The sequence below is a fragment of the Lepidothrix coronata genome, unplaced genomic scaffold, assembly GCF_001604755.1.
Source record: "Lepidothrix coronata isolate B3197 unplaced genomic scaffold, Lepidothrix_coronata-1.0 Scaffold211, whole genome shotgun sequence".
NCBI lineage: Eukaryota > Metazoa > Chordata > Aves > Passeriformes > Pipridae > Lepidothrix > Lepidothrix coronata.
Genome location: NW_016690391.1, coordinates 409,294 through 435,074, shown reverse-complemented (window position 1 = coordinate 435,074; position 25,781 = coordinate 409,294). Strand labels below are relative to the sequence as shown.

Here is a 25,781-nt window from a genome sequence, read left to right as displayed (position 1 = left end):
CTGCCACATCCCAAGTGAAAGGACAAGAACAAATGGCCTCAAACTGCACCAGGGCAGGTTCAGATCAGAGATCAAAAGCAATTTTTCCTTTCAGGAGTGGTCAGGCCTTGGAATAAGTGTCCCAGGCAGGTGGTGGAGTCCCTGTGTCTGGGAGTGTCCCAGAGGTGTCTGGATGTGGCCCTTGGGGACATGGATTGGGGGTGATCCTGGTGGTGCTGGGTGAGGGTGGCACTGGATGATCCTGAAGGGATTTCCAGCCTTGGTGATTCTGTGTTTCTGTGCCCTGCTCTGCCATCTGAGGGGAGCAGTTAAAAAGAACCCTTTTCTGCCTTTGTCTCAATACTCTGCTCAATTTGTTGCTTAGAGTTTATTTGCTGATCTCCTCTTCCCTGTCCCATAACTGTCCTGCTGTGTCCCTGGAGCTGCAGCACCACAAGGGTGACACTCTGCCCATCCCTATTTTAAAGGGCAAGTTCCCCTTTCTAATGAAGACTTAATTCAAAGACTTGACAGATATTTGGGATTTAAAAGCATTCTGGGAGGGGAGTGATGTTCCCACTGAGTCAGCCTGGACACTCAGAATAAAACTCGTGTACTGAGAATAAATACTTGAGTGGCAGCTCATTTTGCAGGCTCCTGGGTCTGGGAAGCTTATCCCTCTTTCCTGAGTCAGGAAAATCCTTCTAAGCACATTTCCTGGTAAAAAATAATCAAAGCACTGCCAGCAAAAATGAGGATTCTGTATTTCTTACCTAAGAAATAAATGTTACCTTAGGAGGAGTTGTTTGTTTATAAGGCAAGTGGTGCCAATGTCCCCTTCTGCTGGTTTTAGGTGGATTTTGGCTGTTTTTTTAGGAAAAAAAATCTACTGCCATTAAAATATCTTATATTTCACTGGCAAAAATGCTGAAGAGACTGAGGCTTGTTACATTTTAAATTAATAATAATTATAAATTGGTTCATTTAGAAAGTAGATAACAGACACTCCCTTATTGCACGTGTTACTTGGCTGAGTGACAACCAGGGTTAATCTGAACTGCAAATAAGGGATTATAAATCCCTCTTAAATAAGGGATATTTAGCTAAACTGCATTATCCAGTTTAATCTTTCTGTTCCAGCCAGCACACAAAATACAACTTCTAGAGCCTTAAGCCAATAAAACTTTAACTTCCTTAGGAAATGGATTTAGCAATGCAACTCTTATTTAAAAGTATCAAACTAACACATAACAAGAATTTTTGGCCTTTTCTGCTACTCTTAGTCACTTTAACTTTTTTTTTTTCCCTTTTTAGAAGCACTTGTTGCAATGTTTTATACACTACTTTTTTTTTAATTATTCCAAGTTTAGGGTATTGTAATTATTACAAAGCAGGACTGACCCTTGAAAATCAGGTGCAATTGCCACCTAACTTATACTTTCTTCTTAAACCCCTTGGTTTTAGATATTTAGGCATTTTTACTATTTGTTTTTAGATATTTAGGCATTTGATGTTAAATATTAGATTTGGTATTAGATTTTTAGATATTTGGGCATTTGATATTAGATATTAGATTTAGTATTAGATTTTTAGATATTTAGGCATTTAATATTAAATATTAGATTTGGTATTTGATATTAGATTTTTAGCTATTTAGGCATGTGATATTAAATATTAGATTTAGTATTAGATTTTTAGATATTTAGGCATTTAATATTAAATATTAGATTTGGTATTAGATTTTTAGATATTTAGGCATATGATATTAGATATTAGATTTGGTATTAGATATTAGATTTTTTTAGATATTTAGGCATTTGAACTTCCTGAGTTTGCTGATTTTTCCCAGCTTCTGTCCCTCAAAATGGGAGCAAGGCTACTGGGATAATTGTGTACTGGGAAACCTGCTTGTTTTCCTTATGGACACAGCCATGGAGACTGTTTTTGGCACTTGAACTGCAAATTTGTGTAGAAGTTCCTGTAGGTGCCTTATTCCAGTGGCTAAAGTGTAATGCAGAACCGGTGCCATAAAATTCCTGAGTTCTTTTTCCCTTCTCTTGCAGGGCCACAGGTGGTCGGGGATCTGTTCCTGGAAGTTCTCAGAGCCTTTTATTCCTACTGCAAAGATGCCCTTGGTTCTGATCTCCAACTCAGCTACAACCAAAGTGGCAACATCCTGGCGAGGTACAATGGCAAGGTTTTCAACCCTGACCTGAAAACTGGATCATTTATTTTAAGCCGAGTTACTAAAATCGAGCAGTTTAAGGAAGGTTTGGGTTGGAACAAAGTGACTTTCTGTAGAGAAAATGAGATTTTTTTTTTTCCTCTGGCTTCCCCTTTTCCCCACACACAGTGGATTTCTCTTGCATTAGCAGAGTTAAAAATGAAGTTCACTGCATGTGATGGGTGTTGAGTAACCACAGTGACATCAGCCAAGAGTCAGGGGGGTGACACAGCTCTGCCTGGTGACTTCCAAAGCTGGATTTGCATCATCTGGGAGAAAGATGCTCCAACTCCAGCTCTTTCAGCCTGGTTTAGTGTTTGATCTGAAATAATCCATGTTTTTTTATGATGTGTGTGCTCTCAGAATCCTCACTGACATCTGCTCTTTCTCTCCCTTGTTTTTCCCCTCAAACAGTGCAATCAAAGAGAACAAAAATGCCTCAGAAATTGTCAAAACAGTCAATTTGTTGATCACCTCCTTAAGCACGGATTTCCTCTGGGATTACATGACCAGATGTTTTGAAGATTGTTTCAGGTGTTTGTGTTTTCCAGCAATAGTGTCCTCTTAAAAAAATGCCATTCCAGAGCTGTCTGTTTGAGATAATAATGAAGCTTTTAAATTCAGGGGACATCACACATTTTAGAACCAGCCAGATATATAAACTGTGTCCTAAGATAATTCAATAATGCAAGCAGGTGAACAATTAGATGGAAATTATCAACCTGAGAACAGAAGAAATTACTCTCAAAATGGCAGCTGAAGGAGGAAAAAGGGTTGGGAGGGGAGGTGGAGAGGCCTTTATTGAAGAGAAATAAAGATACTAAATGATCTTTAGAGTTCCTTCCAAGCCTAACCATTCTGTGATTCTGTGTTATCTCTTTTTAACCCTTTTAAACTCTAAGAAAGGTTATACTTTAAGTAATAAGATTGTGTATAGAGATTTAACCTGAAAACTGGCAGCACTTTAACATCCCACGTGCAGTTGAGGTGGTTTTGACAGAGTGTTTTATCCTGCTGTGTTAGAAGTCCTTTTCTCCAGAAAGCTGTTCAGTGTTTTGTGCTGGTTTTAACGAGCCTTTTTTGATTGTAACTGGAATTTTGACGTAAAAAACTTCCATAACAACGTGTCTTTCTTTCACTGCAGAAGCAAATCCTCAGAGATGAGATATCCTCTGGAAAATATTAGCACTCCTCCTACGATTTCAGAGCTCTGCACACTGTTGGTGTTCCTTCTCGATGTGATCCCTTTGGTGAGGCCCCCTGACTTCATCCATCAGTGATGAGTGAAGGATAAGGGTGTGATGACTATTTTAAACACTGCTTGTTTGTTTTAGGAACTCTACTCTGAAGTGCAGACTCAGTACCTGCCCCAGATGCTCAGTTACATGGTGCAGTCTCTCCTGGAAAACATGGAATTATTGGGTTTGCCAGAACTCACTCATGCCTTAAAGACCTGTTTTAAGGTGCTCAGCAAGGTGCAAATGCCCCCTTCCTACCTGGACATCGAGACAGGGAGTGGGAACGGGGTAGGTGTTTTGGAACTCCTCACAGGTGTTTAAAACTCTGACATAACTTCTTTAAAATGCAAATTCTCTGAACTTAAGACCTAGATGATAACTGTTGCTCCAGTGCCTGAAGGGAGCCTACAGGAAAGATGGAGAGAGAGTATTTCCAAGGGATGGAGTGACAGGACAAGGGGCAATGGATTCAAACTGAAAGTAGGTTTAGATGGGATATCAGGAAGAGGGTGGGGAGGCCCTGGGATAGAATTCCCAGAGAAGCTGTGGCTGCCCCTGGATCCCTGGAAGTGTCCAAGGCCAGGTTGGACAGGGCTTGGAGCAACCTGGGCTAGTGGAAGGTGTCCCTGCCCATGGCAGGAGGTGGGAACAAAATCATCTTTAAGGTCCCTCCCAACCCAAAGCTTTCTGTGATTCCATGAAATATGGAACTGCAGCAATAAAGATTTTTTTTGAAGCTTATCTTCTTTTGCTCCTTCCAGAGCAATCTGATGCCTTGTTATTCTTACTGGATATTCAGTTCTGGCTTGTTAGAATTATTTGTGGCACTGAAGGAGTTTAGTCTTGTCTGAAACTGGGGCTGTAATCCTGCCTCTTGAGAAGAATGTGAGCTTAATGGTTTTGGAAAAGGCACTCAGCAGCAGGGAGTAGCTGAAAATTTGAGTTGCCAAATCAAGCCCAGCTTCACAGCTGGTTAGGTCTGCAAGGCTTTCAATTAATATTTCAGTTGAACACAATGGGGTATTGTTTGTGTGCAAGAGCCCATGATAAGGAATGAGGAATAAATGGCATCAAGCAGCCACACAAGCACAGCCTGCCAGAGTTTTCCAGCAGAACAAATGCGTGCCTTTGGCTGGAAGTAATCCAGTGTTTGTGACATTGTTCTGGTGGTACACTGATTTTAAGGAAATATTCCTTTGCTAAGTACCTGTAGCCACAGATCCACTGGTGTTTGCTGAGTCCAGGCATGAGGTTTATACAAACACTTGCTGGGTTTTGAAGGCAATTAAATGGAACTGCTTAGAAATAACTGTGACCCCGTGGTTTTGTAAAAGTAGCTGGAAATTGCAAATTTTAGGAAGTAGGTTTTTCTGTCATTGCTGTTCCCCAGCTTAAGATTCTGTTGCCAGTGCCACGTTAACCACATGAACATTCCTGTTTCAGAGCCCAGTGCCAAAGGAAGATGTGGACATAACCTTGGAGACAAAGTCAGTGCTGCAGGAGGAGGAGGAGGCTCCATTCCAGCCCCTCAAGTCAGAGGACAGTGGAATTGGTCTGAGTGCCTCATCCCCAGAGCTCTCCCAGCACCTGGGGGTGCCCACAGTGACCCTGGAGAGGGATGATGTCTGGAAGAAAGGGGGGAGCATCCAGAAGACTCTGCTGTGCATCCAAGAGCTGGTTGCCAAGTTTTCCAGTAAATACATTTTTGGGGTACAGCTCCAAGAAACGAGTAACGAGCGCGGTTCAGCAATGAATCCGAGTGGGAAGGAGAAAAAGGAGAATGGATACAGGTTCCCTGAGAGTGCCAGCAAGAAAAAGAGCCCCTGGGATGCCAAGCAGATCACTGTGCCTCAGGTTAAACAAATGCTTTCAGACTTGTTCTCAGCCCGGGGCTCTCCCTTCAGGAGCAAGAGTTCCAGCCCTCTGCTCCCTGACCACGACTCTGGGAGTAAAAAGGAAAAGGAGGAAGAAGAGTGGGATTTGGAACAAGTGATGCTGGTCTTGGGACCCCTTAAAGGTGACTGCAAGGAAGCTTTCTCTGCAGCTTGTCACCTTCTGCTGGATTGCACCACGTTCCCGGTCTACCTGTCGGAGGAGGAGATGGAACAGTTGTATCTCTCTCTGTTTGAGGTTCCTGGTAAGAAAAGATTCCTTTCCTGGGCAACTTGAGCATTTGAGGATGGAAATAGCAGTGGGAGCTTAGGGATTTGCAAAGACACGTGACCAGGGCCAGTAAAAAACCCTTCTGACAGGGCTGAAGTTGCCTGTGAATTAAACTTGCCCACCTCAGCATGTGTGTTGTGTCCTGCAGCTGAGGCACAAGCTTTGCCAAGCTTTTCAAATTTACATTTTTTTGAAACTTTCACTACAAAACTTGTAGCTGAAGGGGTGAAAAGACCCTGTGGCACAGTTCAGGATTTTCAGGATGTACATCCCCCACTGTCCACATGCCGTGTTTCCCCCAAAAAAAGATGTTTTAGAGGGAGATGAGCTCTAAACCATAACAGAAGCAAAACCATCTCTTTCCCAAACCCTCAGAATTCAAAGGAGTCCAATGTAACGTGTAAGAATAATCTTGTATAACTGGAGGGCCTGTTCTTGGAATTCCAGCTCATTCCTCAGCTTCAGTTATTGGCCTGAAGACCAGCTGACAAATAGGTTTGTAGGGAATGGAGAGGGGAGAAACTGGAAAATGGGGTTCTCTTCCTCACCTCACTACCCATTTCTACTGTATTCCTTAGCCAAGTGGTGATATTCCCATCATCTCCATGGCTCAGCTGTTCTGCTTGGCATGGACATGGCAGACTTGGCATTATTCCCTCAGGAGAGGCAAAGATGGCTTGACTGGATGTCAACCATCCCAGTTCCCTGTGTGCTTGGTGGGTTCTGGAATGACACACCTCCATGCTGCTGGAAAAACATCCCTGGATCAGCAGCCCTCTGGAGTTGGCTGTGACAAGGGCAGATGGAAAACAGCAGCTCTGACCACTACTTGTGAAGAAATGTAAACTGGAAAGCAGAAAGCCACTAGTTATGTGGGTTACTGGGGTCCTGCAAGAGCTTTCTGCTGGGAGAAGTAGGGAAAACATGGAGAGGTTGTGGACTCCCCATCCCTGGAAGTGTCCAAGGCCAGGTTGGACAGGGCTTGGAGCAACCTGGGCTAGTGGAAGGTGTCCCTGCCCATGGCAGGAGGTGGGAACAAAATCATCTTTAAGGTCCCTTCCAACCCAAACTAAGATTCTATGAAATACTGATGATGTGTCCAGTTCTGGGCCCTCAGTTCAGGAAGGACATTGAGGGGCTGGAGCAGGTCCAGAGAAGAGCAACGAGGCTGGGGAAGGGACTGGAGCACAAGTGCTGGGAGGAGAGGCTGAGGGAGCTGGGGGGGCTCAGCCTGGAGAAGAGGAGGCTCAGGGGAGACCTCCTCACTCTCTGCAACTCCCTGACAGGAGGGGGGAGCCGGGGGGGGGTTGGTCTCTTTTCCCAGGCAACCATCAGCAAGACAAGAGGGCTGGGTCTTGAGCTGTGCCAGGGGAGGTTTAGGTTGGATATTAGAAAGAATTTCTTTGCAGAGAGGGTGCTCAGCCATTGGAATGGGCTGCCCAGGGAAGGGGTGGATTCTCCATCCCTGGAGGTGTTTAAGGACAGACTGGATGTGGCATCAGTCCCACCACCACTGGGAACAGCAGTGGTGTTGGATCAAGGGTTGGGCTTGATGATCTCGGAGGTCCCTTCCAACCCAGCTGATTTTGTGATTCTATGTTAGCACGATACTTGGATTTAGGAAGTCATTTTTGTCTCTTTTGTCCTGTGACCTTGATTGGCGAATTCTTGGGAACGTGCCCCCGACCTGGAGATTATTCCAACCCTTTGTCTCCCTTCCCTTCCGAGGAGGTTGTGATCCCAGCTTCCCTCTGTGGCTGAGGTCCCTGATGACCATCTGCTGCTGTGTGAACGACTGCTACGTCCAGAACGTGTCCATCTTCACCCTGCTGGAGGTGATCAACCACTCCCAGTCCCTGGCTCTGGTCATCGAGGACAGGATGAAGCGCTACAAAGTGTCCAGCCACAACCCCTTCCTGGGCAAGCTGCAGATGGTCACCCTCCCTCCCATCGCTCCTGGAGTCCTAAAGATGATCTCAGAGAAAACAGATTTCTACCAGGTTGTCCTTTTTCCTCTCCTTTTTTTCCCACCCTGAACCTCTGGCTCACAGAATTCCGCGATTCTCAGACAAATTGGAAATCTGTATTGGTAACATTTGGGGTATTTATGCAATGGAAAGCTGGGAAGTCAGGAAAGAAATGAGGATGATGAGGATTATTATTATTATTATTATATTTATTTGTTTCTTTTTCCCTAGAGAGTAGCCTGTGTGCTCTGGAACCAGCTGAACAAGGAGACTCGGGAGCACCACATTCCCTGTGTGGAACTGTTCTACAGGCTGCACTGCCTGGCCCCATCAGCAAATATCTGTGAGGACATCATCTGCCACGCTCTGCTGGACAGGGATAAAGTGAGTCCTGAATCCTCTGAAGCCCCTTCATCCCTGCTGAGTTGTTCCAGTGCTTCCCAAATTCCCTTCCACCCCCTGTCTTCATTCCCGTCATCCCTCTGTCCTCACAGATTCTGTCCATGCCTTTACAATTCCCTGGGATTTATTCATCATGTGGCTACTTCTGAACTTAATCCATGGATACAAACTCTGTCAGTCCGTGCTGGAGCTTTCTTAGTTTCAGCCCAAATCCTGCAGTATCTAAAAACTTGCTGGTTTTGTCAGTATTTCCACCAATAAGTGTAAAATCACTTTATTTTTGGATTGATTTTATAAGCTTCATACTCCAACAAAAGACTTTAATACCTTGTAAATGTTTGTCATCATCACGTTGACCCCCTGTCCACCTTAGTGTTTGGTTCTCAGATTAAGCTGTATTTTAAAGTGAGCCAGTTATTAATTCCTTTCCTTAAAGACAGAGCAGTTCTTTAACAACTGCCAGTACATTTTTGAGAAGTGCCTTGCACAATAAAACCCAACCCAGCCCTTTTGCTGTCGTTTTCCTGTTATCTTTGCAATTTTGAGGCTTGAGAAAATTTGGAAATCTTTTAAAAGCTTCCAAACAAAAAGCCCCACAACCAGCCCTGCCTGATACACCGATGTCCTCCCAGTTGTCACCCAACTTTTAAACCTCCCTGACACCAAACCAAGACTAAAATGTCCGTTCACAGGAGTCCTGAAGGACATTTTTGGTGTACCTGGCACATCTTTTTATGCTCCAGAAACGCTGTGGCTGTTGGGTTTCCACTGTGCATTCACAGATATATGGAAGGAAATGATCCTTAAGGTCCTCCCAACCCAAATCAGTCTGTGATTCCATGATTCTAAATCTGTGTCTGTCTCGTTTTCCTTGCCAAGGGGACAAGGCTGGAGGCCCTGTTCAGGTTCTCTGTCATGTGGCATCTGACCAGAGAGATCCAAGGCAGCAGAGTGACTTCTCACAACCGCTCCTTTGACAGGTATTTCCCATTTCCACTGGCTTGGAATTGCATTTATATTTAATTATATCGTGCATTTATATCATTGCATTTATATATTTAATTATTTCATGCTTTAGTCTCTTCTTTTCTGATGTGGGGAAGAGTCCTCTGGGGAGAGAGAGAGTAAACAATGAGCAAAAGGAAGATCTTCCACTTCCTGGCCCCATTCTCTTTGCAGAGCACTCCAAGTGCAGGGAGTGGTTTCTTGGATGAAGGAAGGTGCTGGAAAAATAGAAAGAGCTTCATTTGTGAAGAGTAGTTTGCAAACAAGTTCCTGCATAGCAGATATTTTTTTTTTTTTATCTTGGGGTGGGTTAGGTTTGTCTTCCAAAGGAAAACAGCACCGGCTACTTGTGGGAAAAGTCAGGGAAAAAAAAGTAGGAAAAAAATAATCTCATTTTAGTTTTGCCTATTTTAGTATTTACAAGACCTTTGTGTAAAACGAGACAAAAGGAAAATAGCACCAGCCACTTATGGAAAAAGTAGGGGGAAAAATGATCTTATTTTAGTTTTGCTTCCTCTTTACGAGACCTTTGTGTAAAACGAGACTCCTCCTAAATAAATATGGGGAAGATGTAAAACGAGGCTCCTTCTAAATGAATATGGGGAAGAACTTTGAAATCTGCTGCTCCTGCAGAGTGTGAGGAAATGTGTGGCCTCGTTCCTACAAATCCACGTGTTCCTGAGCTCAGCCCAGGAGGATGTGCGTGGCCCAGCTGTTGGAAGCAGACGTGATCCATTGGCTGGTGCTTCCTTGACCATGCTCCCTGTGTGTTCCCGGGGTTTTGTTGGATGCATTAACCCTTTTTGGGGGGGGTCTCAGCTGCCTCTGTTGTGGTTTCTCCCCTCAGGTCCCTGTTTGTGGTCCTGGACAGCCTGAACTGCTCCGACGGTGCCATCGGAGCCGCGGCGCAGGGTTGGCTCATCCGGGCTCTGTCCCTCAACGATGTGGCCCGGATCCTGGAGCCAATCCTGCTGCTCCTGCTGCATCCCAGGACACAGCGCACCTCCATCCACTACATCAAACAGAAACACTCAGCAGGTAAAGCTGCTCTTGGATGAGACTGAATTCCTGAGGGGAGTCTCCGAAACGCGATGGCATCCTGCTCCCCTCAGTTGTTTTCCATCAGATCCGTGGATTCCTCCTCATCCAAGTACCTCCAGTGATGCCTGAAGGAGGGTTCAGGAGTAGCTCGTGCTGGTTGAAGGCCTAAATGATCATTTTTATTATGGGGTCTGTTGGTTTGGATTGCTCCCTGCTTTGCTTTGGGATCTCATCCCACACTTGCCATTCCCAGATGATCCACGCTGCACGTCCACTGTTTTCAGGATCCCTTCTTGAGCAAAACTAGGTCTGCAACCAAAAGAAATCCAGGAGCAGTTTGGTGACTGTGTCAGTCCAGGAACTGTTCCATGGGGAGGATGGACAGGCAGATCTTACTCTCTCCATCCAGTCTTGCCCCAGGTTTCTTTATTCCAAATACTTTTTGTCCATGATTCCCTCAACATGACATTAAAACAATCAGCCAGGTTGTGAGGAATATTTTGCTGGTGTGGGCACACGACACACAAACCCTCACCTGATGTTGCTGAGTTCTGAAAAATTAAAATATCTGTGTCCAAAGAAGATCTGCCCTGATGCAAGAGCAGAACTGAGCCTTTGTGTCAGAGGTATCCCAGAGCTGAGATGGAAAAGCAAAGAGAGATGTTTGGAGTTGAAGATGATTTCCAGCCATCCAGGAATTTGGGAAGATTTAGGGATGTGGCAGGGCATCACATGCCAAGTTCTGGGGCCTCGTGACAAGAGAGACCTGGAGGGGCTGGAGCGTGTGCAGGGAAGGGAACGGAGCTGGGGAAGGGGCTGGAGCAGCAGGAGGGGCTGAGGGAGCTGGGGGGGCTCAGCCTGGAGAAAAGGAGGCTCAGGGGGGACCTTCTGGCTCTGCAACCCCCTGACAGGAGGGGGGAGCTGGGGGGGGGTCGGGCTCTGCTGCCAGGGAACAAGGGACAGGAGGAGAGGGAACGGCCTCCAGCTGTGCCAGGGGAGGCTCAGGTTGGACAGGAGGAGGAATTTCCTCCTGGAAAGGGTTGTTAAACACTGGAAGGGGCTGCCCAGGGAGGTGGCGGAGTCCCCATCCCTGGAAGTGTTCAGAAAACGTATGGATATGGCACTTGAGAAGGTGGTTTAGTGGTGAATTGGATGATGATTGCACTCGAGGGTCTTAAAGGTCTTCTCCAACTTTAACAATTCCATGATTTGGCTCAAGTAGCCGAGGTGGTTTCCTGGAGCAGAGCAGGAGGGCTGTGGAGAAGCAGCTGGAAGTTTTGTGTAAAGAAACTTCCATGTCACCTGTCTCAAGACTCTTAGCAGGCTGTCAGCCTGCAGCAGTGCTTTCCTGTCTGGATTGGCAAATACCTGGATGTCACCCATTTATGACATCCACAGGGACCTTTTTATGAGATGCTATAGAAACACAGAGCTTGTTCCACAGCGTTTAATCAAGGAGAACATTAGCTCTTTAATTAATTAATTAATTAATTGAGCTCTCTGATGCTATCCTTCTCGTTTCCCTCCTGATCTCCTGATTTAATGTTCAGGAAGCACAAAAAAAGACAATTGTCACCTCCAGGGAGTCACAGCCTAAGAGAACCAGCACGTGCGTTATGTTTGGATCCTGTTCTCTCTGCTTACAGTAGGTTAGAGCTGCTCTACCACTTCAAAAAAGAAATAATTCCTGCCTTAACCCATTTTTTACCCCACTCCTTACAATTAATGCGAGGCTAGAGCAGAGTAGATTTGTAACTTTTTTTTCTTTGCATTGTTTTTTTCATTTTAAGGCCCTTTGTGTTGACCAGATGACCTTTCAACATCCCTTCCAACCCGAACTGTGATATGATTTTATGTGTGGAAAAGACAATTATGTGCTCTTTTTGACCCAAAAAAATGTGGTTTTTTCAGACTTCATACATGATTGGCTTTGCAAGAAAAAGGCCCCTATGAAAGAGTCCGGCATCTCCGAGAGCAATTCTGAGGAAAACCTTCCACTGAGCCAGTTTACTACTGTGGATAGAGAGGCAATTTGGGCAGAAGTGGAAAAAGATCCAGAGTTAAAACCTGAGAATGATGGACCCTGTAATCCCATCATTTCCCAGGAAGCAGATGGTGACCAAGACAACAGCGAGCACACGGAGTCCGCGGACACCAGCACAGGCCACGACAGTGAGAACACATCCTCCTTCTCTCCCTCTCTGGAGCTGCAGGAGGTGAGCAACGAGGACAATGACAGAGAGGCCCCAAATCCCGGGAATGCACTCAACTCCCTCCTGTCCGACAGCTCCAAATCCAGCGCGGCGCTGAACCTGGTGCGCGCCGACTCCGAGAGGACTCAGGCCTCGGAGTCCCTGTCGAGCGACGAAGAGGTGGACCTGGAGCTGCAGGAAATCACCCATTCCAGGCTGCTGAAGCAGCAGAAGGAAAAGCAGGAGATGGTGGAGGCTCTGTTCAAGCACATGCTGCTGTACCTGCAGCCCTACGACTCCAGGAGGGTGCTCTACGCCTTCTCCGTGCTGGAGGCCGTGCTCAAAACCAACCCCAAGGAATTCATCGAGGCCGTGGCCAGCACCAGCATGGACACCAGCTCCACAGCGCATCTGAACCTCATCTACAACCTCCTGGCTCGCCACCAGGAAGCTCTCGTAGGGCAGAGTTTTTATGGGAAGCTCCAGCCCCAGTCCCCGACCGTGTGTCCCCATTCCCTGCTGATAGAGCTGCTCACCTACCTCTGCCTCAGCTTCCTGCGCTCCTACTACCCCTGCTGCCTGAAGGTCACCCACAGGGACCTCCTGGGCAACAGGGACGTGCAGGTGAAGAGCGTGGAGGTGCTGATCCGGGTGGTGGCCCAGCTGGCCACCGTGGCCAAGGCGGCGGAGAGCAGGAACGTGGAGTTCATCCGCAGCTTGCTGGGGAGGTGCAAAGTCCAGGAGTTCGTCCTGCTGTCCCTGTCGGCCTCCATGTACGTCAGTCAGAAACGCTACGAGCTGCTCCTGGCGGACGGGGCCGGCCGTGGTGCCGAGGAAGAGCTCTGGGAAGAGAGCCTGATCAACTTTGGACACGACCAAATCTGGAGCGAACACCCGCTGCAGATCGAGCTGCTGAAGCTCCTGCAGGTGCTGATTGTCTTGGAGCACCACCTCGGACAGACCCCCGAGGAGCAGGAGAACCAGCCAGACCTCTCCAAGGAGTGGCAGCAGGCTCTCAACTTCCAGCAGGCCATTGGTGCCATGCAATATGTTTATCCACATCCCATCACTTCCCAGGGGTTGTTTGTCTCCGCCGTGGTTCGGGGTTTGCAGCCGGAGTATGGCTATGGGATGCATCCCACTTGGGTGGGCTTGGTCACGTCTTCCCTGCCCTATTTTGGGAAGTCCTTGGGCTGGACTGTGGCACCATTCGTGGTACAGATCTGTAAAAACCTGGATGAGCTTGTCAAGCAGTATGAAAACGAAGCTGTGAAGGCATCTGCCAAAACATCTGCCAGGTAAGAGTCAGCAGGGTGGGGTTTGTTGTGCAGAGCAGTGAGTGTGTAGGAACTCCCTGGTTTAGCACTGTGGCTCCCAGAGTCTGATCCCCAAATCCTGCTGCACCTGTCCCTGGAGCCCAGGGGAGCTGGAGACAGGATTGTTGCAGCAGCTGGAGGAAGAGAGGAAGGAGAACCAGCAGCCTGTCCCCCTCTGCCTTCCTTCCAAGAAAAGAAGTTCCCAGTTTTGACAAGACTGAGGATTTTGGAGGACTAATTTAGGAGAGACACCCTGGAGAAGAAGAAGAGAGGCTGTTCAGAACAGGCAGTGAGTGAAAGGAGTAGGGAAGAGTAATTGAATGCTGAAGATTTTATAGTCGGGTGGATAATAAAATTCTAAAAGGTCTCAACAACAAAATGGGGTTGTCCAAGAATAGTCTGGGAATCCTTTGTTTTGATATTCCTGTCTGGTCACTCCAGTTTTAACTGTTGAATAGAAACAGGAATGGAATTTTTAATCAAGGAAATAGCCCTTGGCCTGTTAACCTGTTTGGGTTTTTAATCCTCCTCCAAAGCTTAACTTCCAAGAGAGAAAATGTGACACCTGATTACCCACTAACCCTTCTGGAAGGTCTGACAACCATTGGTCACTTCTGCCTTCTGGACCATCCTAATCCAACAAAAAAGGTAAGTTTTAATGCCCACCACTCACCTGAGAACTCAGCTCCAGGTCAGCAGAGTCCACATCCCTTTTTCCTCAGGGTTGAGTAGAGGTAGCAAACCACTTATACAAAAAGGTAACCTTAAAGAAACTTCACAGCACACCCCAAAAATTGAACCAAATCAAAGTTTAAGGATAAGAGGATGAACCTAATTTTATTTGAAGCCAGAAAATTAATTTTAAGTAGATGTTCTTGGTGATGCAAATATTAGTCCTGTGTAGCTTCTCTGCTCTGTCATTAACAAACCCTTCTATTTTCTTTTGAGTTGATAACATGTTGATGTGTTCTCTACAATTTTTAGCCTCTGTGGTGCATGATATGATGTATTTTAATATCCATATTTTGTTGGGGTTTTTTTCTAGTCATGTTTAGCTGAACCTGCAAACCTGAGGAATGCCAGGAATGCCATCCTGGAAGAACTGCCTCGCATTATCAACACCATGTCCCTGCTCTGGAGTGTCATCAAGAGGGAAGACTCTCAAAAAAGACCAACTGACTTCTTTGGAACAACCAAAGGCTCTTCTTCAGTCTACTTTAAAGCAACCAAAGTAGGAGTCCTTTTAAACTGCCCTGTATCTCATCCTCCTCATCAGTGCATTTTACAGAGTTCTTTTATTTTGTGTTTTCTGAATATCTTGAGAGGGTCTTTGCCTTACAAAGGATGGCATTGACAGTTAGTTATTTTTCCCTCCCCTCTACAGACATTAAGAATGAAAATATTGGACTTCCTGAATCCACTGACAGCCCAACTTGGAATCCAGTTGATGGCAGCAATTGCAGCAGTTTGGAACAGCAAGAAACCTCACAGGAGTCAAAGTAAAACCAAGGTGAAACTCAAGAAAGGCACCCTTAGTTTTCCAGTGTAAAGGCAAATGTTATATTTGTGTGATCAGTTCTGAACTCTGGGTTTGTTTGTTGATTCTTTGGGGTTTTTTTACAAGTGACTGAAAAAACTGAAATGTTCTTATTTATAAAAAGCATCAGGACTACAATTAAACCTAAATAAGTAATCAAATAAAGGACAGTGTAGCAGTTTAAGTCTAGAAGTAACAGGCAGTTTTTTCTTCAACACTGGATTGCAATCTTAGGATTGCAGTTTGACAATTATGTTTTCAAGACTGTGAATCAAATTCCATTTCCAGAGAAAGGCCAGAGCTGTAGTGTTCTCTGGAACTGAGCATTTATTCTGATCAGAACCTCTTTCTTTTCATTTTAGCATAATCAAACTGTTCTTTTTATGAAAAAGTTGTTTTCTTAAGGTGTTGGAAGAAGACCTGTATATGGCAAAGGGGTCTGTGTTTGATTTAACCTCTGTAATGTACATTTTGTATAAGTTTTGGTGTTTGGGGAATCACACAAAGAGCTGGTTTGTGTGGCCCAGGGGTCTGAGGGGTTTGTCTTTTGCTTTGTCTTGTTTTGTCAGATCCTTCCAGTGGCCAGTGCATCTCAGCTTGTTCTTGTGGACTTAATTTGTGCCCTTAACACACTGAAAATTGACACTATTTTACATCTTATCAAAGAGGTGGTCAAGAAACCAGCACAGATCAAGGGTGAAGAGGTAACCACGGAGATAATTCCATTTTTTTCATATATTCTCTCCTGGATCTGTCCCAGTGTGTCTGCTCAGCATTGTTAGAAGGTTTCTCTTTTAAGTGTGGGATTCTCTTTTGAATAAGTTTTGTTTTCCAGAACGTGGGTTTCTGTGTTTTGATCCCTCAGTGTAAGAAATTCTTCAGAACATCACTATTGAGCAGATCATGACAGGGCAAGGGGCAGTGGCTTTAAACTGCCAGAGGGCAGGGTTGGATGGGATGTTGGGAAGGAATTCCTGGCCGTGAGGGTGGGGAGGAGCTGGGATAGAATTCCCAGAGAAGCTGTGGCTGCCCCTGGATCCCTGGAAGTGTCCCAGGCCAGGTTGGACGGGGCTTGGAGCAACCTGGGCTAGTGAAAGGTGTCCCTGCCCATGGCAAGAAGCTGGAAGTGGATGATCTTTAATATCCCTTTCAACCCAAACCAGTTTGTGATTCAAATATTTTCCTGGAGAAGTTGCTGGGAATGGAAAGGTGTGGGGGCCTCCAGTGCTGGGGACAGTGACATTTTTGTGAAGCTGCTGCAGATTTATGACTCAGGGATGCCTTTCTGTCCTGAACTGCTCTACAGATACTTTGGTCACCTCTTGGAGTACAAGTGGCTTCACTTGGAGGGCGTGGTAACCACTGAACACAACCATTGCACAGCCTGGACCTTCTTTTTCTTTCTGATGGCAAATAATTCTGGTGTTGCTTTGTCCTTTTTCAGAAATCTTCTCTCGTGGATATCCCAATGCTGCAGTTCAGTTATGCTTTCATTCAAAGGTCAGTCAGATGTTATAAAGGAGAACTTTTTTGTTTGACTCTAGTCAGGAGAACACTCTGCATCACTGTTTCTGCTTTACTTTGATCTTCGTGTCCCAGTGTCACAGAACACCTTTGTGCAGGAAATGTGCTGTCCCTTCATTGTTGCCACACAGACATGGAATACCAGGGCTGGGATGTTCTGTTCCATTGCTCTGTTGATTGTGCAGCCTGAAAACCTCATTTTATGCTCATGGAACAACTTCAGGGATCTCATGAGCAAGACTGGGCTGCATCCAAAGCAATGTGGGCAGGAGGTGAGGGGGGGATTGTGCCCCTCAGGTGAGACCCCCCTGCAGAGCTGCTCCAGCCCTGGGGAACAGCACAGGGAGGACATGGAGCTGCTGGAGAGAGTCCAGAGCAGGCCCCAAGAGGATCCCAGGGCTGGAGCAGCTCTGCTGGGAGGAAAGGCTGGGAGAGCTGGGATTGTTCAGCCTGGAGAAGAGAAGCTTTGGGGGGACCTGATTGTGGCCTTGCAGGGCCTGAAGGGGCTCCAGGAAAGATGGAGAGAGACTATTTCCAAGGGCTGGAGGGACAGGACGAGGGGAATGGCTTCAGACTGGCAGAGGGCAGGGATAGATGGGATATTAGGAAGAAATCCTTCCCTGGGAGGGTGGGGAGGCCCTGGCCCAGGTTGCCCAGAGAAACTGTGGCTGCCTCTGGGCCCCTGGAAGTGTCCAGGGCCAGGCTGGATGGGGCTTGGAGCAAGCTGGGCTAGTGGAAGGTGTCCTTGCCCATGACAGTGGGTGGGACTGGGTGATTTTTAAGGTCCCTTCCAACCCAAACCATTCCATGTCTATGATTTTTTATCATCTTTCTCCTCATCTGTTCTGTGTTGCCCAATGAATGGATAGAGAACTTCTAAATTCAGTAAAACTGCCATGGCTGCAGCCTGGGCTGGGCAGTCCACTGGAAATACTCCTTTGAGCAAAACTTCTTCACACACTTGGCTTTTCTCCCATGGAAAGCCTGGGATAGATCAGGCTGTCCAACAGACTGTAAGCAGTACATTTAGGAGTTACCCCTGGATGTTGTTTTTGGTTCTTTCCATGACTCCACCTTCACTCAGGTGTGTTCTGGTGTTGCTTTTTTGGCAGACTGCCTGTCTCAGCCCTGCAGGAGAACTTCCAGCCCTTGTTAGGACTCCTCAAGGAGTCTGTGCAGTTGAACTTGGCTCCTCCTGGACACTTCCTCCTCCTCAGGTACCGTGTAAGAGAGAAGCTTTAGAGCTGCATTGAGAGACACGTACAGCCACTAACCTGGAGGGAATTGCTTTTCCCACAGCACCCTGAATGACTTTGTGACCAGGACACCCACTCTGGAAAACAAAAAAGACCAAAAAGACTTGCAGGTACAGTGGATAAATGCTCACCTTTCAGTTCCTAAATCTGGCACTGTACATCTGAGTAAAAGTGGACATGACCTGCTCTGTCCTTCGCATCTGAATTCCCCTGTGCTTTTGGGAATGCCTGGATGTGCATCCACACATTTTGGCTGAGGCCTGGTAAATAAGAAAGGCTCAAACAGGAGGGACAAACAAAATTTTGTCCAAATGTTGTGTGAAACCACGAACTTTTCAGAGGTGATTTCCCTGGGTAGTTTTAACGATCTCTCTCAGAATTGGAGTCGTAACACAAGTGTGATGATGTCAAGGGTTCATCTCCTGTGTGTAAATACTGAAATCTCAAAGCTGTCTAGGAAAATTAGTGGCCTAATTATCCTTGAAGCTCCCAGCTGTGTTTGGCAATGGAAATGACTCTGAGCTCACCTGTTGTGTAAAGAAGGGGTGGAGCAGAGCAGGATTTTCCTCCTGTCCTGCTGGTGATTTCACCACAACAGTTCAAGCACCACTTATGTGGGTGCAGTTTTGGCTCTGAGGAGGTGAGATGTGGTTATGTTTATAGTAATTTTGTATGCCAACAGAGCAATTAAGTCTCCACGTCTGCTTCAGAGACTTGCCAACAAAATAACAACAGTGACAGAAAGCTTTGTCATCTTACAGCCTTTTCCCAAGTGGCCTCTGCTTTGCTTTGGCCAAATGGGGTTTGGTTTAGTTACAGTCACCAGCTTCTCATTTCCCTGGGAATTAAATATGCTAAGTGATGATAGTGTCCATCTGATGCCACTTTTTCTGCTCATGTTACAGGAGGTGACCCAAAAAATCCTGGAGGCCGTAGGGACTGTGGCCGGTTCTTCCCTGGAACAGACCAGTTGGCTGAGCAGGAACTTGGAAGTGAAAGCTCAGCCTCAGATTTTACCAGACGACTTCAACATGGAAGATGTGAATGGTAAAGGGGTTTCCTGTGATTTCCTGCTCCCTCCTCTCCTCTGCTGAAGGCCTTGAAGAGCACAAGGTGTTTGATAGTGTGTGGTTTGCACGGGTTTACATTTCACTGCGATACCAACATGCAAGCAGCAGTTCTGTTTGGGAGGCAAATTAGGAAACAGCAAAATCTGGACATGCCTGAAGAAGAACACTGAATTATTTTGCCTCTTTCAGATACCTCAGTGGCACCATCTTCAATGGTTTCTGCCTCTGCTCCTTCCATATACAGCGTCCAAGCCCTTTCTCTCCTTGCTGAGGTAAGTAGGACCCTCTCATCTGTGGGGTGGTTTTGATATTATTAAGCTGAGGTGGGTTTGATATTATTAAGCTTTGATATTATTAAGCAGTTTAATTTAACTTACTAAACATTAAGTTTCCCAGGTAGATAAAATGGGAGTGCAAACCTTCCCTGAAGCATCTCGTGGGCACACACGTTCCATCCTGGAACGTGGCACATTCCCCTTCTGCCAGAAATGCCAGCTTTGGGTTTAAAGAGATGTTCTTTTCATTTTTTGAGGTCCTTGCCTCTCTTCTGGACATGGTTTACAGGAGTGATGAGAAGGACAAAGCTGTGCCACTGATCTCACGTTTACTCTACTATGTCTTCCCTTACCTGCGCAACCACAGGTGGGTCTCTCTCTGCACACGTGGTTTTGTCCTCTGATTTTTTGGACCCCAGTGTTATATTTTTGCTTTTCCTTTTTTTTTCCCACTCCTCGTTTCCATTCTAATAAGGCTTGAGCTGTATTTGAGCTGTGTTTGAGCTGTATTTCCCCCAGGAGCTGCAACCTCGTGTGGTTTGAGCTCTGTGACAGCAGTTCCCGTTCAGCTGTAGATGTTCCTCCCACCTGGATTTTTGGCCTTTCCTCAAAGCTTCCCCTCTCTGTGCTTGTCAGGGAATGTGGAGAGACACTGGGATGGGGCAGCAGAGCACTGGGCACATCACAGGACCCACCAGGAAGCAGGAAGAGCAGGATATCTCCCTATCCTGTGACTAGTTTTTCCGCCAAAAGTGTGGGAGAGATGGGTGATGTCCAAGGGTTTGGCTGACAAGGATGCAAAGTGTACTGGAAATTTTTTTTTGGAGGGAAGTTTTGGTTCACACTTGTAGTGGAGACAGTCTGTGATGTGTCCAGTCTGGAAATACCTCCCCAGACTGGGAGTTGCTTCTGCACAAACTGCTTTGGTCTGCCCAGCTCCTGCTGCTCCCAGTTACCAGCCAGTGGACACAGAGATCATGGAATGGTTTGGGTTGGAAGGGACCTGAAAGATCATCCAGTGCCACCCCCTGCCATGGGCAGGGACACCTTCCACCAGCCCAGGTTGCTCCAACCCCATCCAACCTGGCCTTGGACACTTCCAGGGATCCAGGGGCACCCACAGCTTCTCTGGGAATTCTATCCCAGCCCCTCCCCACCCTCACAGTCAATAATTCCTTCCTAATATCCCATCTAACCCCGCCCTCTGGCAGTTTAAAACCACTGTCCCAACTTTATTTCCTATATACATAAATTTTGCTTTAAAAAAGTACCTGTTTATCATTTTTTTCTCTTCCCCCAGTGCCTACAACATTCCCAGTTTCCGTGCTGGTGCTCAGTTGCTCAGCTCCTTGAGTGGATATGCCTACACCAAGCGAGCCTGGAAAAAAGAAGTGCTGGAGTTGTACATGGATCCCTCTTTTTTCCAGATGGACACTTCATGCACTCAGTAAGACATGGGATTGTAGCACTCCAAGCTTGTATTCTGAATTGGCAAGGAAAGGCTGTAAGGGAGAAGGCTAACATTGGGAAGAAAATTCCATTTGGTACTACTTTACAGCATGGAATAATGTTAAAAATGGGTCTCACCCACTAGTTCTGCTCAGTGTCTTATTTGTTAACCCACATACGAGTCTGCTCGTGAATCATGCTTGGAAAATGTTTCCTTGTTTGAAGGGTTTGACCCCAATCTTTGCTGAGGTGAATCTATTCCAAAGCTTTCCCTGTTTATCTGATCCCTTCTTTATCTCCTGCAGTTGGAGATCCATTATTGACCATCTCCTGACACACGAGAAAACCATGTTTAAAGATTTGATGAGTAAGTATCAGCTGCTGAGGACTCACCTCTGCATCAGTTTGGGATCTATTTCCATTTGAGGTATCAGGTGCATTTTTAATATCCTGATGTAGCAATAAAATGCTGACACTGCTGACTCAGCATAATTGACCACATTGTCAACTTTACTGCCTGTGCTGAGTTAAATCTGTATTTTTAGTCACGTCTAAAACACACTAGAAGTGGGTTTGTTGTAGAAATGCTTGTGTTGGGCTCCTGCATCCACATTTTGCCCTAATTTTGAGTTGCTCAAGTGTGACCTTTTCCAGGAGGAGACTTTGCCTAAGTCTGCAGGTGTCTGTGAGCTGGCACGAGCCAGTGCAGAAAACCTTGGGGTCACGTGCTTTGACCTCTAATTCAGGCTTGAGGAGAGTGTGGAAGAATAGGTCCCTGGGGGGAAAGGATGGGATAGCACCCCTTCAATTTGCCTCAAGCAGCTTTGATCTCTTTTTCAGCCATTTGAGAAGGATAGCGAAGGTTTACAGCGCGAGGTGAATTCGCCACCGGCAGACCCAAAAAGAGAGTTTTTTCTCCTTTAGATTTCAGGACACAGGAATTATTTTCAGCCCAAATCACAGGGAGTCTTCTCCATGGTTAGATAATTGTTCTCTCTGTCACAGACATGCAGAGCAGTGCCCTAAAACTGTACCCAAGCTTTGAGCAGAAGGCGATGCTGCTGAAGCGCCAGGCGTTCGCTGTCTTCAGCGGGGAGACCGACCAGTACCACCTCTACCTGCCCCTGATCCAGGGTAAGATCCGCCCTTCCACTGCCTTTCTCTTCCACCTGGAACACAGATCTCTTTGCCCAGAGGGGTTGTGGATCCCTGGAAGTGTCCAAGGCCAGGTTGGATGGGGCTCAGGGCAACCTGGGCTAGTGGAAGGTGTCCCTGCCCGTGGCAGGAGGTTGGAACAAAATCATCTTTAAGGTCCCTCCCAACCCAAACCATTCTGTGATAGAAATTCTGTAAGAAAGGAATGTCACCTGTTTTCCGACACACACTTCCATTTTTCCTAAATTTTAATAAAATGTATCAATCTCTAAATTAAATTCCTCATTAAAGAGAGGATTCTGTGTTTCGAGGCCTTTGGTCTGGAAATGTGATTACTTTGTGGCAACCTTCCAGCTGCTGTTGTTCTCCTTAAAAGTCAGTTTTGACCAAATTTTGTGTACTGCAAACCCACTACAGCTTCAGGCTTTGTCTGAATCCTAATTTTGTTCATAGAATGGAAAGGACTCAGCCCAAAACTGATGATAAAGCAAAACATTTTGTTTTGCCACAAGGTGAAGAGGGACCTTTCACAAGGGCCTGGAGTGACAGGACAAGGGAAGTGGCCTCAAGCTGAAGGAGAGCAGGGTTAGATGGGATATTGGGAAGGAATTCTTCCCTGGCAGGGTGGGGAGGGGCTGGGATAGAATTCCCAGAGAAGCTGTGGCTGCCCCTGGATCCCTGGAAGTGTCCAAGGCCGGGCTGGACGGGGCTTGGAGCCACCTGGGCTAGTGGAAGGTGTCCCTGCCCATGGGGATTGGAATTAGAAGATCTTTGAGGTTCCTTCCAACCCAAACCATTCTGTGATTCTACACTTTTTATTCCCCAAATTCAAGAAAACGTTACTTTTCTTTTGTTTTTGTTTTTTTTAACTTCTTTGTGTTTCCCCCAGAACGACTGACCGAGAACCTCCGTGTGGGCCAGACCTCTCTGGTTGCTGCCCAGATGTTCCTCTTCTTCCGAGTTCTCTTATTAAGGATTTCCCCTCAGCATCTCACCTCGCTGTGGCCAATCATGGTGACAGAACTGGTAAGGAACAAGGAGTCATTTCACACTAATTAGGGGATGGCTTTTCCCCACTTCTCCTTTTTCCTCCTCCCTGCTTGGAAATGTTTTCGTGGTTTTACATTAATCTGGTAATTTGGGGTAATAAAAATTCACACGGTCATCAGGAAATTCCTTTTGGATTCATTTTGTTGTCGCTGATTTAATCTCTGGGTTGATTTATTAATTTGTTACCAGTCGTAAAGGTAAACTCAGAGCCTGTGAAACATCCCTTTTGTTTGGGATGGAGTTGTATGAACATTTCAGCATCCCCAGAAATAACTTATTCCTTTTAAGATCCAGACATTCCTGCAGCTGGAAGAAGATCTCACTGAGGAAGAGGAACCATCAAAGTGAGTGTTGCCATTTATCTGAAAGAGAAATTCTGAAAGCTGCTTGTTCTGTATCTGCCAGTTTTAATTTCTTTAATTAATTAATTATCTGGGATAGGGAGGAGCCAACAAGTTTTTTTGGTATTGCACTTTTATATTTCTGGTGCTGATGAGTCATAGTTTAGGATTATTTTATATTATGAAATTATTCTATAATAATAATTATATATGTAATATATATGTATTGTTATAATAAATTTTGTTTATTATTTTATATTAGCTAAAATAGTGAGATACTTAAAAATATATATTTAATATATATTTATATATATTTCAATACATTTAATATATATTTATATATATAAAATACATTAATCATTTAATATATGTTTTATATTTTAAATATATTAATTATCTAAATTAACTATTACATTAATATATTTAATATATATTTTTATTTATATAATTAGTAATATATTAAGATTACTAATATTATATTTACATTTATATAATTATTAATATTTATTATAATGATATAAATATAATTATTATATAACATATAAAATAATATAATCATATTATATATAAAATATTATATATTTTATATAAAATATTATATATTTTATATTTAATATATTATATATATTATATATGTTATAATGATAATATAATGATTATATAATAATATAACATAATATAATCATATTATATATAATATATTATATATTTTATATATTATATATTATATATGTTATAATAATAATATAATATGTAATCTATATCATATATAATATGATATTATATATTATATATTATATAAAATAATATAATAGTTATATTTATATCATTATTAATTATTAAATTAATATATTTTTATATATTTATGTATTTTGATATCTATTTTTATAATAATTATTAATTGCATACAAAGATAAGATTAAATGCTAAGTCAACATTTGAATATTTTAACATGCTGCCTTTTTTTTTCTTGGTGCATTTTAGATTATTTTTCTCCTCCTGCCTTTTCGTATTAATCCCACAATTAATTTCCTATAATCTCCTCCAGAATAAAAACAGCTGTACCAGTGCTTGCTTTTGTAAACGTGTGAACGCAAAACCCTTTAATTTCTGTTTTAATGGGCCATTTCTTGAATTTCAACGCAGGAGCAACAGCAAACTGGGCAAGCAGAGAGCCCCTGGGGACGGCAGCGGGTCTGACATCCCGCACAACGAGCTCTCCCTGTACCTCTCCGCCTGTAAATTCTTGGACACGGCGCTCTCCTTCCCACCCGACAGGATGCACTTGTTCCAAATGTAAGTCCCCGCTCTCCGGGGGTTCCCGGGACAGTGGAAGGCTCAGGCAAAGTTTTAAAAAAGCAAAGCCTTGCTGGCGAGTGTCGAGGTGCAGGACGGACCCCCTGGCTCTCTAAACTCCTCCTCCAGTTATGGTGACAGAATTGGTAAGGAACAAGGAGTCATTTCACACTAATTAGGGGATGTTTTTTCCCCAGTTCACCTTTTTCCTCCTCCCTGTTCGGAAATGTTTTCGTGGTTTTACATTAAACTGATAATTTGGGGTAATAAAAATTCACACGGTCATCAGGAAATTCCTTTTGGATTCATTTTGTTGTCGCTAATTTAATCTCTGGGTTGATTTATTAATTTGTTACAAGTCGTAAAGGTAAACTCAGAGCCTGTGAAACATCCCTTTTGTTTGGGATGGAGTTGTATGAACATTTCAGCATCCCCAGAAATAACTTATTCCTTTTAAGATCCAGACATTTTAAGATCCAGGGAAGGGTTCAGGTGTGGCTGAATCCCATCTTAGCCCCGGACTGTTTTAGCAGTTTAAATTTAAAGGAATTACAGAGCTATTGAACCCCTTTGTCCCACAGGTTTTAACGATGGCAAACTACAAAGATTTATATAAATGAATGATTTATTATGAGAAAGTAACAAACAGGTGAACAGAGGAAAGATCCTTATCAAAATTATTTACTACATGATGTAAAAGCTAAAAAAAAAATCTACTAGTAGAGTGTTATATAACCAAATAATATAATGCACTGTAACAAAGCAATTCTGTTAAAGCAGCAGAAGAAACAATCATTAAGTAGAGATTGATATCAGTCACCATATGAGATAGCAGGCAGATGTCTCTCTTTCCCTTAACCCCTGGGGAGTGACCATGAGGAGGCATCCCTGCTTCCTGGGAGAAGCTCCACACTTCAAGGGAGTACATGGAATAATCTGCCACCTGTAAGGATGTCACATCTTGTGTCAAAAAAGGGGTGTGTGTTCCAAGTCTGGTGAACCAGCAGGGTTTTCAGCATAACTGAACACCAAGGCAGCAGCTGAACTGGCCTGACAGCTGCCATGATGGCCTGCATGGGGCAGGAAAGGCAGGAAAGGGAAGCTGAACAGGAGCCAGAGTGTGCCCAGGGGGCCAAGAGGGCCGATGGATCCTGGCCTGGCTGAGGAACAGTGTGGCAGCAGGAGCAGGGAAGGGATTCTTGGCCTGGACTCAGCGCTGGTGAGGCCACCCCTGGAGTGCTGTGTCCAGTTCTGGGCCCTCAGCTCAGGAAGGACATGGAGGGGCTGGAGCAGGTCCAGAG

At 44.9% G+C, this 25,781-nt stretch overlaps 1 protein-coding gene across 5 annotated transcripts in view; it reads left to right on the top strand.

The window, feature by feature from the left end:
* Window positions 1-25,781, top strand: part of DOPEY2 (dopey family member 2) — a 49,415-nt gene that overhangs the window by 19,585 nt on the left and 4,049 nt on the right. For 3 of the 5 annotated variants that reach the window (XM_017833131.1, XM_017833129.1, XM_017833132.1), the window contains exons 10-35: window positions 2,043-2,163; window positions 2,618-2,737; window positions 3,348-3,453; window positions 3,538-3,729; window positions 4,885-5,578; window positions 7,333-7,604; window positions 7,803-7,955; window positions 8,853-8,953; window positions 9,826-10,016; window positions 11,931-13,509; window positions 14,064-14,175; window positions 14,573-14,758; window positions 14,912-15,037; window positions 15,634-15,768; window positions 16,509-16,564; window positions 17,701-17,805; window positions 17,888-17,954; window positions 18,750-18,891; window positions 19,104-19,186; window positions 19,447-19,556; window positions 20,490-20,636; window positions 20,944-21,005; window positions 21,644-21,772; window positions 22,683-22,819; window positions 23,132-23,187; window positions 24,331-24,480. In XM_017833131.1, the coding sequence (XP_017688620.1) occupies window positions 2,043-2,163; window positions 2,618-2,737; window positions 3,348-3,453; window positions 3,538-3,729; window positions 4,885-5,578; window positions 7,333-7,604; window positions 7,803-7,955; window positions 8,853-8,953; window positions 9,826-10,016; window positions 11,931-13,509; window positions 14,064-14,175; window positions 14,573-14,758; window positions 14,912-15,037; window positions 15,634-15,768; window positions 16,509-16,564; window positions 17,701-17,805; window positions 17,888-17,954; window positions 18,750-18,891; window positions 19,104-19,186; window positions 19,447-19,556; window positions 20,490-20,636; window positions 20,944-21,005; window positions 21,644-21,772; window positions 22,683-22,819; window positions 23,132-23,187; window positions 24,331-24,480 (5,332 nt within the window). Of the gene's footprint in view, window positions 1-2,042; window positions 2,164-2,617; window positions 2,738-3,347; window positions 3,454-3,537; window positions 3,730-4,884; window positions 5,579-7,332; window positions 7,605-7,802; window positions 7,956-8,852; window positions 8,954-9,825; window positions 10,017-11,930; window positions 13,510-14,063; window positions 14,176-14,572; window positions 14,759-14,911; window positions 15,038-15,633; window positions 15,769-16,508; window positions 16,565-17,700; window positions 17,806-17,887; window positions 17,955-18,749; window positions 18,892-19,103; window positions 19,187-19,446; window positions 19,557-20,489; window positions 20,637-20,943; window positions 21,006-21,643; window positions 21,773-22,682; window positions 22,820-23,131; window positions 23,188-24,330; window positions 24,481-25,781 lie in introns of those variants that run through there. The other 2 variants (XM_017833133.1, XM_017833134.1) reach the window with 2 other exon arrangements.